Source organism: Cryptomeria japonica, chromosome 10 (genome assembly GCF_030272615.1).
Source record: "Cryptomeria japonica chromosome 10, Sugi_1.0, whole genome shotgun sequence".
Classification (NCBI taxonomy): Eukaryota; Viridiplantae; Streptophyta; class Pinopsida; order Cupressales; family Cupressaceae; genus Cryptomeria; species Cryptomeria japonica.
The window spans coordinates 410,945,108-410,960,321 of record NC_081414.1 but is presented as its reverse complement, the minus strand read 5'-3'; the positions used below and the strand labels follow the sequence as shown (position 1 = coordinate 410,960,321).

General features: G+C 37.9%; 1 protein-coding gene across 1 annotated transcript; it reads left to right on the top strand.

The window, feature by feature from the left end:
- Positions 1–1,558: 1,558 nt before the first annotated feature.
- On the top strand, positions 1,559–2,239 carry LOC131859008 (uncharacterized). The gene has a single exon (XM_059212520.1). It carries the CDS (start codon positions 1,559–1,561, stop codon positions 2,237–2,239), a length of 681 nt encoding a protein of 226 aa, XP_059068503.1.
- The last annotated feature ends 12,975 nt before the right edge of the window (positions 2,240–15,214 follow it).

Genomic DNA, 15,214 nt, shown 5'->3' with positions numbered 1-15,214 from the left:
CTCATGATAGCCGCTTTTGCATTCATCAAACAATTTCTAGAAAGTGCAAAATTCTATTCCAAAGCAAAGAATTTCATTATGTTGACTTTCTAAGCTAGTAACACAGCGGAGAAGAAATTATCAAAACTCACCTGTTGCCACCATAAAATATGTGAAACCCTCAAAGTATTGAGCTGAAATTACCTTTGACGTCCTTCGCTTCTCCAACAATAACATCTACCAATTTCACAATTTGAGAACTTACATATTAAGAGGCGGAAAAACTGAGTAATACCTACGCACGCCTCATGATAATTCATTCGAGCGTGTGAAATAACCCATGATTTGATAGGATTCTGACAAATTTCTTTATTACATATCAACTCCACACAAACGGCTTGAGTTTTCATGATTTCTTTCCATAATTAGAATTTTAAAACATGATATGCTTAGAATATTCCTTTTGTCGCACCACCTTTTCTTTATTAATGTCCTTGGGGCCAACTTGAAATGAAATTTTGAACCATGAACCATTTAACAAGAAGTTCGATGGTTCAAGTTCAACATGAGAGAACAAAAGGACTTCTACCTTGCGGCTCAATACAACTAAACTGGGAACGAGCAAAGACTTCTAACAAACATAAAGGAGGACCTTGAACTTTGAACCTTGAACAACTTTAAGAATGGTTCAAAGGTTCAAGTTCAAAAGCGACTTAACACATCGACACTCGGCCGCTTAACAACAAAACAAAGTTGCAACACACACGAAGGCATCGGTTAAACCTTGAACCAAGGCACAAGTTCAACACATGGGTTCATTGGGACAAAAAAAGTGAATCATAAAGAAAAAGGTACATAGCCAAGGATGGATCAAGCCGAATGGAGGAGGCAACATTAATGACACATTATTTTGCTCCAGACAAAGACTTTAACTATCGACAAAATAATGGGGTAACAAACGTAAAAACAACAAAATTAATCCAAGGTAAAGGTCTTTGTGAATACATAGCCCAAGAAATAGAGGCTCCTGAAGGGAAGCCAAGTGAAATAGTCTTTTTAAACATGTCCATAGATGAAGCTAGTTGGATAATAGATAGAGTAGCATTTATGTAGAATAGAAAATACCCATCTGGCCTGCCCACCATTAAACGAAGATTCTACATATTACTGAACAGTGGATATCACCTGATTGATGGGGTTTTGTTCAAAAGGAACTTTAATAGAGTGTTTCTTTGTTGTGTAAACAAACAACAGGCAGAAAAGAATTTGTATTATTTTCGTGATGGCTCCGCAGGAGGCCATTTTTTAGCCCAGACAACAGCCATCAAGATCACCCGTGCAGGGTATTTTTTGGCCCTCCCTTTTTAAAGATGCACACATCTTGGTTCGAGCATGTAAGGAATGCCAATTTTATGTTGGTAAGCATCGAAATGCAACAATGCCATTAATACCTATTGTGGTAGATGAACCCTTTTCTCAATGGGGTTTGGACTTCATAGGAATGATCAACTCGACATCCTCAGCCAGTCATAAATGGATTCTCACTACAACAGACTACATCACAAGGTGGACGAAAGCGATGCCCCTAAACAATGCAACAGATACAAAGATTCTAGGACTTCTAGAAGATCTTGTGACTAGATTTGGTTCCCCAAAGACTATTATTTTAGACAACGCTAGCGAATTTATGGGCTCCCGAGTCACACATTTTTCCCTTGATCATGATATATTCCTAAAAACATCTTCTAATTGTTATCTGCTAGGGAATGGTCTAGCAGAGTCAACAAATAAGAACTTGATCAAACTCATTAAGAGGAAAGGGGCGGAGCACAAAAGAAAATGGCATAAGCACTTGCAAAATACGCTCTGGGTAGACCATATAACCTCCAAGCAAATATTGAAGATCTCCCCATATGAGCTAGTTTATGGAAAAGAGGCCCAATTTTTGATTTACATCAAAATCCTAGCCCTGCAATTGCTCAAGTCACTAGAATTGGAGGAGAACGATCCTATGGAGGTCCGTTTGGCAGAGCTTCAAGAATTACAAGAAAAAAATGAGAAAGCCTTTAATTCTTTAAATAACAGACAACGGATTGTCGAGAAATGGTTTGACAAGAAGAGCTCAAACTCTGGTTTCAAGTGTGGGGATCTTGTTGTAAAATACAATGAGTGGGGTGCCAAGCCAGGCCAACATGCAAGGTTCGATAGCTCATGGGAAGGCTCTTTCCGCATCTATGACTATAAGGAATTTAATGCTTAAGAATTAGAAAACATGCAAGGCAAAGCACTGGGGATTCCTATCAACGAAATCCACCTCAAGCATTTCAATTAATTCCTTTTCGATTAAGCATGTAAATATTGTATATAGCGTGTGTTTTCCTTTTGTTTTCTTTTAGGCCATATTTTTGTCCTAGCCTAAAGTCCATTTTTTAAATTCTCAAGCCTTTGAATTTTTTTGAATGATATAAAACAAAGAGCAGAAATGAAAGCCATACATTCCAAGAAAAAGAGCCATACGACACAATTGTAATAATACTATTATACTGTATTATGTACTGAGGTCTTTCTTTACATAATTACATAACAAAATTGGCTCTTAGGCCTCGTAGCTCGTAAAAGGAGTAAAAGTAATAGCTGAGAGGAAGTTTATTCTTCTTCTTCTTCTTCTTTCCAATCTTCTTCTTCATTTAAATCTTCATAATATTCCTCCTCCATCTAGTCCGAGTTGGAATCAGAGAAGAGCATGATAACTTGGAGCACTAGAGGATCATTAGGGGTCAAAATCCTCGAGAAGATATTATCCCAAAAATTAGAGTACCAAGCAACTCCATCTGTTTCCACCAAGTAGTGTAGCCACAACAAAAAGTCAAAGGCGCACCACACCCGGTCCCGATGTTGTGCCAGGGACATGGTTTTGAAGACAAAAATAAAAGGAAGCCATGGGACCACCTCGCTATTATCAACAAAGCACCTCAATTCTGATGCTATTAGAATCCCCGCATCGAGAACTGCGAATTCAACCAACTCCTCCAACTTGCCTAGATACTTTTTAGGGAAAAGCACTTAAGTGAGGTGAATAATGAGGCGACGCGACAAGTTGATATCAAGCAGTGAGGTGACAAAGAGAGAAACAAAAACTGTGTTTACATGGTACCTGTCCTCCGAACTCACAAAATCCTCGCCTAATACCCATTTTATGGACGCAATAAGCACTTCATTTTTCGACCAGTTATCCTTTGCAGGCGGCGGTCAAAGATATTTCCCAAGAAGGCAATCTGAGTTCCAACAATCACTAACCTAATAGGGGTATCCATAGCTTCTATTCTTAGTAGCTAAAACCAAAGGCTCAATGTGAATGTAATCATTCTTCTAAGGGATTTTTATAGAAACGAAATGATGAAGCACAATTAATAGCCCATCCATTAGTGCAAGTTGATACTTAATGCTAATTCATTTCATAGCAAGTGAAGGGAGTTAAAAAGATTATAATCTAGTTGTACAAAGGCTTGGAGAGTGTGCAGTGAACGAGCTTAAGCCACGCGTTCCTCCGTATTATTTCTTTATCGTGGCAGATCCTAAGTATCCCCTCACTCATATATGTTCGGCAAGTTGTCATAAATATGAATAGCCAGGAGAATGTGCTCTTCCCAAGAAAGATGTTCAAACTTTTAAATGATAGCAGAAAAGGTATAGTAGTATTTCATCGCAATGAGTTTGCATTCATGTGGGTGTCCTGCATATTAATTTTGCATGAATGTGTGAGGTGGTGTATACATCGAGCAAAGTGCATGATTAATGCACCGTTCAACTCAAAAATCAAGGTTTTCAGCTTCTTGAGAAATATTAACAAGGTGAAAAAGTGCATGCAAGTATAGTTTTCCAAAAGAACTTCTCTTCACGCTGAGGTAGAATTTTGAAAGTGAAATAATAGAGTAATGGATTTAGAAGTAGGTTTTGTGGATGTTGTTGCAAAATCTTCCTCAGCCAATCCATTTGTGAACATATTCAGGGACATATCCTATGCCTCTGATGTCATGCCCCCAAAACCTATTGATCCGAAGACAAGATCGAAGGCAAAAACCATGACCAAAAACCTTGTTGTAGTAGGAGATAGGTATGAGGAAGTATATGATCCAATACTTCATGAGAATCCAAAGACTCTTTGAGAAGGCACCTACCAAAGGATGTTGAGCAAGAAGGGTAGGTCAAAAGCACCCGTTTTCAAGCTTTGGAATTTTGTCCTTCCAAAATATATGGTCCCTATGGTTCCTCATTGCCCAGAGTTTATTAATGCATGCATTATGAATTTCAATCCAAACCTGCCAATAATTCAAGGAAACTCACTAAGTGTGGATGCTATCAGGGACATGTTGTGTATTCCCCTAATTGATTCCAATACAAAGATTTTCTGCAGAAAAGCTCTGGAGGTATATTGGCGAGGAAGAAACGATGTTGTGAGTTTTTGTAATGACGCAATGGACAGAGACAAAAGTATTGAAGATCCCCCTCAGTTTCCATTGTCATATAGTGATCTCAAATAGAAGGATCTGAAGGATGGTGCATCTATGTTGGCATATATTTTCAGTTTTGATAGCGATAAAATGTCTATCCTTTTTTAGATTGGTTTCTTGTTCAAGTTCTGAAAGCAGAAAGAGCCTATTCGGTTTGATTTTGCGGATGTCCTTGCCCATGGGATTGTGGAACAATTGATAAATTTCCCAAAACATTATAGGTTCAAGTACACCTCATTTCTAGTACATATGTTTTTGCATCAAAACATAGATTTCTTTCATCAACATATGGACCTTTCAATTTTTCATAATCATAAAAGGAAGAAACCTATAACTATGTGGACCCACATTTTGTCTACTACACATGGAGCGTATGCATTTTGTGATGCTTTCTTAGCTCTTGCCATGCAATATTTAAGTAAGCAAGCCCCAAACTCTATTGTTCGTTTCTCTAAAAATCAAATTGGTTGGATAGTTGCAAATCAACCCCCATGTGATTGGTTCTTGGGTCGAGATTTTTCTTTCATCAGAGTCCATGGGTTCACAGAAGAACCTTTTCGCCTCCCATAGTTTATCCCTGACCACACCCTAGCCCTATAAATGTTTAGGCAGTAGGCTATAATTGAGAGCTGTATAGGCATAGGGAGACATGAAACTGCTATAACGCTAGACAACAAGATCATAGGGCCCATCGTTCTCTCCAAAAGACTCCAGGCAAGGGTGTGCTCACCTCAAAGTTAGTTCAATTGGGCCTAGTCATTATTGATGACAAATGAAGCTATGACATAGACGACTACCTTTCCCAAAGAAAGCTACCTACAGTACACATACCATACGGTCCTATCTGGGAATCTTGGGTAAACCCGCAGGAAGATGACCTAGCGTTGTATGTGAATCTGGCCCTCGTTTCTAAAGAGGAGCATCTGCCATGGTTGAATTTCTATCAACCAATAGGGAAGGTTGATATTCTGAAGAAGTTGCCAGCTATTCTATTTGAGATAATGGAGGAGGATGTTTGGCCCGAAGATAAAAGGAAAGCATTTTGGATATACAGGCAAGATGTGTAGCGAACCCGAGTGGGATCAGTTAACCTTCCTTCAGATGATGTTTTTGAAAAGAATGGCAGAAGTACAATGGTGATGATGATATTGAAGAAGAATACGAGCCTCCCCCAAGCAACACTAATGAGGTAGCTATTTTACAAGAAATTGTAGCACTTGGGGGAAAGGGAAAATAGATTGAGATAATACCACCTTCGCAGGACACTAGACCTTTGGCTTCATATAGAGCTATAAAGAAACCTGTTAGTAGGCCTCACTCCCAAGTCTCAAGGAAGTGGCCTAGCGAGGCATCCTAGTCGTAGAGTCCTCCAAGCATTGGCATGGCCCCCCAAAAGAAGAAGTAGAATGTAGCTAATATTCCTAGGAGTACTCAGACACAAGTACTTGTAACAATCCAAACACCAGTTGTACCAGTAACATCTTCGAATTAGGTACACATTTCTCCCCCTCTTCTCTCTTCTCAATCTCTTATCTCGCTTGCGTCCTCGTCTTCGCTTGCCCCTGTTGTTGTATCTAGTTCCCCAACCATAGTTGTATCTTTTGTGATCGTTGTGCAATCCCAATCAGTCTCAATATCCGCTAGCCTTGTAGCATCCTCCCCACTTGGCATAACCTCATTCAACACAATAATAAGCACTTTTCTTTCTGCTCAAACCCCAAGCCAATCAGCGGACATGTCTTTTGTAGTGCACGCTTTAGGGTTTATGAGTTATACACCTCTGACATCATTAAGTGTTGGCCCATTGTTTTCCTCCCTTGCTAGCACTTTGCAAGGAATTCCTTCTTTTTCCCTTGTTTCTCTTACTTTGTTAGCCCATACTCTTGCAAGCCCCTATAGTACCAATTCCTTTTGTTCTTCCACCTAGGGCTCCTTTTGCAGGACAAATGATTCCTTGCCTGTCATAATTCATGTAGCATGCAGATTCCACCAAGCTCACTCGAGCTCAAAGGGCACAAAAAAGAAAAGCAAAAGATTCTTAGAAATATGCCCAACCCAACATACAAACACTTTACAGTGAAGATCATGAGAAACTGTTGTTCATAGTTATGACGCCTAATGTCATTAAGCCAACAGGTCAAATGCAGCCAAAGGATTATGTAATACATGTCGTTGACATTGATTTAAAAAGGGCTCGGAGTTCATGGAAGAGACCCAAAAAGTAGTGTCATCTGATTACCTGAAGTGTACCCAACACTGACAAAATGCTACAACTGAGTTGAATGCAGTTATAGCTACAATTGAATGACTATAGAGAAAGGGAAGAGACAGAGAAGCATAAATCACTCACCTTCAGTCGACACTATAGCAAGAGAAGGCCAAAAAAGACAACCTTTGGAGTGCATTGAATTTACAACAACCCAGTTGCAAGCAGAGAAATCCATGAAGAATAAGCTAACCAAAGAATTTAATGACAAAGAGCATGAGCTTTTGCAGGTCTAAGCAAATTACCCGGATGTAACTCAGATCCAGGCCTCATTGCAAATGACTATTAAGGGGAAAGAGCAATATTATCAGGAGCTAACTAATGTGGAAACCCTCTTGGTGGAAGAAAGGAAGGTAAAAGATCAGGCCCTTCAAGAATTACAAGAAAAACAAGCCTAGTTCGAGAAAGAGCTTCGAGATTCAAAGATGGCTCTAGAAAATGAGCGAGCAAGCAATAATTAGTTGCAGGTAGAAGTACAAGATAAAAGCACTAGGATGGTAGTCCTACAACATCAAGTGTCTGATTCAGCTAGAAAAATGAAGGAATTGCATGAGAAAATAGAGTTGAAAGAAGCCGAAGTGGAGCTCCTTTCGAAACCTTCAACACCTCTCCCTGCTCCTATCACAAATTTCACTCCCATAATCAAGAACTTTACATCTCATATTGGGAGAAAATAAAGCAATTCATTCCTTCCTTGGAGTCATCTTTAAAGTTCCTAGTGGACTCCCACTCATTATGCATTGAAGCGGGTACTACTATTGAGAAAATAGTGCAATCCATTGCACCTAAATTCCCCGATGCTCATAAGCTAGTAAATTTGTTATATGTTCTTTCTAAACAAGAGTTAGTTGCTGCAGGAATTGAAGATCACAAAGAAGTTGCTCGAAGGGCCAATGAGGTTCTAAATTGTAATAAGGTAGTAGTACAAGTTGCATCAAGATTGTCAACATTGAGATCCTTGGCCATGCTCCTAAAGGAGCATTTTGAAAGTTTCACGAGTCTCGACCTGCCTTCGCCTTTCTTTTCTGATAGTTCAATCATGGGTGTTGAGCAAGTTTTGAACTTGATAGTGCAGTAGCAACAAAGTCAATCATTCCTCCAGGCTTTGAGCAATCCACTTGAGGCAAGTGAAGTAGAGAATTTGATCCATCCCTTGGCTCATCTCCTCACTCTATTTGAGTTAACCCATGAGGAGCTAAATGATTTGCCTTTCAAGGAAATCATTGAGTTGGATCAAAATTATTATGCCCTCAAGACTCGAACCCTACCCTCAAAAGATGATTGGCTTCCTGTGCAGTAGGGCTTCAACAATCTTTTCAAAATGGAGGCATAGGCCTAGTTTGCGGAACCATAAATTTTGGGTATCGGCTTCCTGCAGGCAGGATTTCCCCAGAAGTCGCCAAGAACTATGAATTAATATTCACATCATGTCCATGTAGTTTTCTTTTTGCCTAAGTATGTATTTTCTTCGAGCGAGGCGTTCTAGATGCTGCTCGTGCACGTTGCCACATGTTGGCATGTCTCATCCTTTGGAAGGTCTCATTTTTCCTTTGCTCGTGAGGCTTCATCCTACTGCCATGTGGCATCGATTTTTCTTCCCTGCAGGGAATCACTCGCTTATAAGCAAGGCACATATCGCAAGATAGGTGGCAGCTTCTCAGGACCTCTTGGGTCACAATTTTACTAAAAGGTGAGGCTCCCCCTCCTGCTGCCACATGTCCATCTGGATTGGTTGTTGAAGATCTCCACGTGCTCATTTTTTAGAGGCAGGCTATTTTCCATGTTACGAATTGTTGAATGATTAGCTGCAAACCATTTTTGGGTTTTCATTCTGGATAAGTCCAAGGAGTTTTGTTGCATGGGAACAGTGAGGATGCTTTTCTCGAGCCAATTAACAAAAAAGTGTGCTTGCTTGTGCAAAAGCCAAAGAAGTCATCGCTAAAGCATGACATTTGATGAATAGGCAAGATGAGGACAAGGCACCAGCTAGTCTATAGTCATGATGCCTTCTCGTTTTTGTTACCAGGCGGTTAGGCCTTCCTCTATAAGTAGAATATTTTTGTATTGCAAAGGGTTCTAAACTTTGTTTTCATTAGGAGTGATATAAAATAGGATTTCTAGGCATAATTTCAGCCTTGAGACTGTTGTTGTACTTCTGGATTAAGATAATCAAACTGTGCTAGTGGCCTCTGGGATTACTTTGTTCAATATGCATTGATAACTTTTATGTACAATTTCAAATTCTGGCATGATTTTGGTAATGTATGCTTAAAACTCTATTGATTAAATCATGTTTAAAACTCTTTATCAAGTAAATACTCTATGTATGCTACTTCATGTTAAGGAAATCTTTGAATGTATCCTGATTAACATTCAGGGCATGTAGATTGTTGAATGGGCCTTAGAATGACATGTATATAAAGTTCTCTGTGCCATTCAATTTGACAAAAATATCAATTTAGTGCATCGCTTTAGATTCAATTTACTTTTATGTTTCCTTCTTCCCCTTTATTCACCCAATGAATGAAGAGTCGACTTCTAAAATCTCTGAGGTTATTAAGTGAAAACGCACAGGTTCCCAATCACTGAGTTTCCCATAAGTTTGTTTTCCTAGAAGCAATTTTAGTGATCAACATGTTTCAAACAATTGCCTTATAGACAATTGCTTCTAATGTAGTGATCTATTTGACATTAGTTAAATTTTCATTTGAATTATTTGATATTGGACATACATAATTTCTCTCTATATTGTAAATTATTTTATTTGTGAAAGCTATTAACATTTACGACTTGCAATATGTCACTTTGTCAAATATTGTTGCCATTAGTCTCTTTAATTTACACGTTTAAGTGCTCTCCATGCCAATTAGTTGTGAGAATTAGGATTTTTAAAAACACATCCTCATGTGAAGGGTTTCTATTTTTCTAAAATTAAAAAGGGTAAGCCTATTTTCAGTTCATTTCATACAGATCAAGCCCTCTACCTACAATTCTTCAACATCCAATCCACCTATATGCAAAATATAGATAAAAAATTTGCCTTTTTCATCTTTCATACTGTAGACGGAGGAAATGTGCTATCAGAATCTCAGATTCTAGAGCATTCCAACATCCCAGAATGAAGATCAGGCCCTTACACATACATGCAAACATTCAAATAATTAATCTAAATGAAACTCATACACATGCATGGAAACCAAGCTAAATCCATTGTTGTCCTATTCTTCAAGGTCTTGTATTTGCAAGACGGGTGCACTTAGAAACACTTGCGCAAGATGCTATGAAGAAACGCACTATGAGAGATATTCAAATATATATGAAAATGAAAGATGAGAACCCATAAAACAAGATGCTAACACAAACTAAACTAGAATGAAAGATTGATAGCACTAGATTGAGATGCAAATAGCTCCTTAATGCCAGATTACGGATTTTGAATGCAAATTCATGGATGCCAAAATGGGAGAGGGACTCTTCTTTTATAAGCATTCTCCATGTGAATCCATTTTATGGTATGAATGTGGGATAAAGAATAGGGTTTGAGATTTTAATCCCACATGTGTGAGATAGATGTAAATGGGTAGAGGAGAAAGCATAAATGAGTAATGTAAATACTTATGCATATGTTTTTAAATATGAATGAATAATATTATTATTTGTCGTGTGAAAATTTTGTAACTGATGAAGGTTTACAAAATGTGTTTTTCATAATAGCACATGAGATAATATCTCCCAGAAGACAAGATATGATCTCTCCTAATTGTAAGGGAAGGCTTCCCCTTTCTACTACAATTACTTTCTATTCTATCTACCTACTAACTTTAAACTATTCCAGGATGGCACAACAACTTAGTCCTCTTTTTTTAGAATGGGTTATATCTAATTCTCTTTTCAGAACAGATTTATTGTTAACTAAAATAACTCAAATCTTGCAGTAATATTAAAAACTTAGCTAATTAGGAAGTAAAGTGTCCGTGAAAGAACAAAGTCTTCCGCTACTTCCCCTTTTTTGAAAAAATGACCTGGGGAGGGGGCTTGTGTACACCAAGAACTCAAAGATTCTTTTGAATATCTAAGTCCTATCAACCACTATAACCCAAATATCAATATACTACTAGCTCAAAGACATAGATATATTGAAAGATCTTCTACTCTAACCAAATAATTAGCAGAACACAAAGACTTTATTTCTTTATGTAGGTTCTACTGACTTCTAAAATTATTTATTTCTTGTAAATATTCACTATTCTAACATCAAAGTTACAATCATAGACATCCTACCAATTGCTTTTTCTTGAAAGTTTTGAAGGCCTTTTCGACAACTTTGTTTTGAGTGTATCTTGTTTTAACTATTTCAACCTAATTGTATAGACTTTCATCATTGCAGAAATCAAATCTTCTCAATATAAACTTTGGAGATAACTTGTAAAAGATCAAAGACTTTAAACAATCATCTCAACCTATTTCCAATCCTTGATTTTTTTAAGTAACACAAAGATTACTTGTAAAAACTCAAACAACTTTTCAATATTTTACATCAACAACTATACTCAACTTTAATCTTTCAAGAAAATATGACATAAAAGACATAAGGACATTTATACCATACACAAGATTGATCTCAACACAAAAATTGAAAGCCAAACTTGTCTTCTATTTGATTAAATTGCAAATTTATAAAATGAACACCAAGTCTCAATTTGCCCTTCACTTTGGCAGAGTTTTGTTGCATAAACAATGATGGAAAAAAGATCCTTATTACAATAAAAACTTTCATATATATAGAGGAGAGGCGCAACATGAAAATAGGAAACTACAACTAACTTTAAGACTAAGTCAAAGGAAGAGTTTGATTTGAATTAGGACTTGTGCACCCAACACGTGCACATGAGCATATACAAAATGACACCTGAGGTATCGATTGACATAACAAAATGCCACTAGGATAACACAAAAATGACTAAGTGTCATTTCTTCATGTTGAATCTAATTTTTGGAACTCTTCAAATTTTTGCAAGAGATTCTTCATCTGAACTCAATCGGGTCCCTGGGCATGACTGGTGATGATCTTGATCCCTGTGATGGAATCCTCCAAGTCAGTGCAACACTTCTTGAGTTTCTTTAAAAGTGAATCCAAAAAATCTAGGATGAATTGAAGGTCAACCAATTTATCAATTAAGGACAAATAGAAATCATCCATATCAATTTTTCCAATCACAAGCAAGCTAAACTCTTTAATAACCTCATCAACATCAAGAACTTTTTCATTTTCATGAAGGGAAGCACATGGAATTACAAAGATCTTATCAAAAAATCTCTTTCTTCTTGTTAGCACATTCTTTTTGGGCTTTCCTCATGTCCTTAACTAGATGTTCTAGAATGTTCATTTGATGTTCCAACGCATCTCATTTCTCAACATACATACGTCGTGAAGGAATAACACCATCCTATATGAGATCATCTAGATCAACATCTTCAAGTTTCAACCATGCTTCATGTAGGCACCTAAAATTAATATTTAATTAATTTAAGACATAATTAATTAATTTAATTGTGTTATCCTCATTCCTCTCAGAATCAATTAAATCTAATTTAATTAATCTTGTCACTATTGTCCAATAATTAATTTATCAAATAAATTAATTATTCCCCTATTCTTCTAAAGTCCCCTCCAATAATTATTTCCTCTAAACCCACCCAGTTAATTAATTCTAATTAATTAACCTAGTCATGTGGTTCCTACAAATCACTTTTCTTAATCCCACTTAACCTAATTAATCCTTCTAGAATCTCTCATAATCATGCTTATCATTATCCCTCAATTTTTAATTCCCACTCATGTCACATCAACATTGAGCCTCTCAAAGAAATTCAAATTTCTTTGAATCCCTCAATGCATCTTTATTTTGGAATTTTTAATTCCTCATGTTTGAAATTCAAATTTCTCCCCCCTTTTCCCAAGGAATTTTATATTCTTGTTTATTTTCCCAAGGCACCCTTGATCCATGCCTTCTATCTCAAATCAATCTCAACCCTTCATGATCAAATCAATCTTGGCCCTCCATTGGCCTCCTCCGATCTATAAATTGGAGCCTCTTCTCCTCACAAATCATCCACTTCTCATGCATTGTCATGCTGCCTATTTCTCCTTGATCCAAATCAACATCTTCTATGGCATTCTTATGTTGCTCTTTTCTCCTTTCATCCTCTTCTAATCATCTCTCTATCATGTCCTCATAATCCTCCATTATCAAATCCTTCTATCCATCATCCAAATCCAATCCAATATTCCACTTACCTTGTTGAGCATTTGGAGAGCATTCCACATCCATCAAGAAGGAGCTCATCCAATCAAGTTGAAGAGAGGCGCTATTCAACTTCACCGAAGGCTCAATCCGAGGGAGAGGTAAAATAGTAAGGTATAAATGATCTTTTGATGTTTTAGTGTTTTCTTGCTCATTTCATTGTGTTTTTTATCATTTAACCTCTTATTCCATTTTCCCCTCTTCATTTTGGCACGCCCGGTCGGACCCACGTCCTAAATTTAACAAGAAAAATTGAGTTTTTTTGTGAAGGTTTCTCGAAGGTTCATGCTTTAGCGTGAACGCACGCGCATTGGTGCGACTGCTTGCTAGATCAACGCGACCGCCTGCTGATTAGCGTGATCGTCGCTGCTTTGGCATGACCGCATCAAATTTGAAATTTTTTCTGGCGCCTCACTGTGCTTCAGCGCAACCGCCTTGGCTTCAACGCAACCGCCACCCAAATTCATCTATCTCCTCTTGATTCTTTCCATTCCTCTCACTTTTATCTCTGTTTTGTAAAATCTAATAAAAAAAAAATACACTAGATTAGCTGTGTTTTTCGTTTTCAATTGTCGCTTCAGCGCGACCGCTCTGCGATTAGCGCGAGCGTTTTGTTGAAAATTTTAATTTGAATTTTTGGGCGCTAACTCCTGTTGTTTCGATGCGAGCGCCTGTGCAATAGCGCAACTGCAATTTTTTTTCTTCTGCTTCTGTTATCTGCTATCTGTTTTGCGCTAATACTCTGTCATTTAGCACGACTGTCTACTAATCAACACGACCATAGGAATAATAAAAAAACCCAAAAAAAAACGCGGCCGCAGGAATAATAAAAAAACCCGTAATTTTTTTAATTTATTTTTGGCCATATCTTCTTTATCTTCACTCTGTTTTCCTCCAAACTTCACTAGATCCACCACAATTTCATTTTGTACATTTCCTTCTTTGAGGACCTTATCCCAATTTCCACTTTTTGAAGCCCAAAATCCCACATTTCTCTATTTTTAGGGTCTACCATAACTTCTTCCTGTTTTGTCCAATCACCTCCAAATTTTGCCATAGTATTTATCTCCAATTTTTGCTCCTTTGTTCCTCTTGGACAATTTTTTCCATTCCTTCACCTCGCTTCTAAAATCCTCATCTTATGCTTTCCTATCCCTTAGAAAATGTCAAAAACCTATTCAAACCCCAATTACCCATCAAATTTTCCCCCAAATCCACATTTTTCTTTAGTAGAAAAGTTTTTATACTCATTCCCAAAAATTAATATTAAATTAAAAATTTGTCATTCCTTTGTCTTTTGTAGGACGCTTGTCGAAGACTTCATTTTCAAACTACTAATCAAGTGGTTTTGCAGGTTGCCTAGGAGGTTCAAACAAACATTCTGTTTCTTTTATTAAGCACCTAGATATAATTAGGGGGTAAAATAATCTTGTGTTTTCTTTGTCTTGAAGAGTCAAAGGGTAGGAGAGTATGCTCTTGCCTATCTAGGAAGTCAGAAATCTAGACCCCTTTGGTCTTTTCTAGGAATATTGCTTGTGTTACCCTTAGCGGGCCTGCCCTCCCGAGTTGCTCTTAGAGCTGGTGAGAGGGGAACGACCCAAGTGAGTACACCTAGACCTAGGGTTCCCAACTCACTATAATAAATAGGCCATTGAGAATGAAAGTCTTAATGGTTGGGGCTATTTGAGAGTTCACTCTCACATTGGGTTCTTAGTAGGATCCTAGAGATCTCAATCACATTTGCATGACTACTAAGTTCTTGGTGCTTCGTTGGGCTATAGGCCTCAATTGCGCTTGCGCAACTGCGAACGGTAGCTCCTAACGGGAAGCCATATTAAACACCTTGTGCATAGTGGCCAAAAACCTTCTAGTCATTGGTGCAGGAGGTCGGACCTCCGAAGCCGCCCATATTTTTACGGCCCTTAGTAGAGACACAAAGTTTGTCACGAGGACTTTTCATGGGAATTGATGCTTGGCTGCCCCAGAGAAGTGAGTGTTGTGGAGGGGAGCCAGTGGGGTCAAGCATCTAAGTGTCCACTCTGGGTAAGCGTAGCTGGGAAACCAATTGGGACCCATTGACTACTGTCTTTTCTCGCCATAGGATATGTTATGACAAAGCATGAGTGTCTTTTGAGTCTAACTTCTTTTGACCA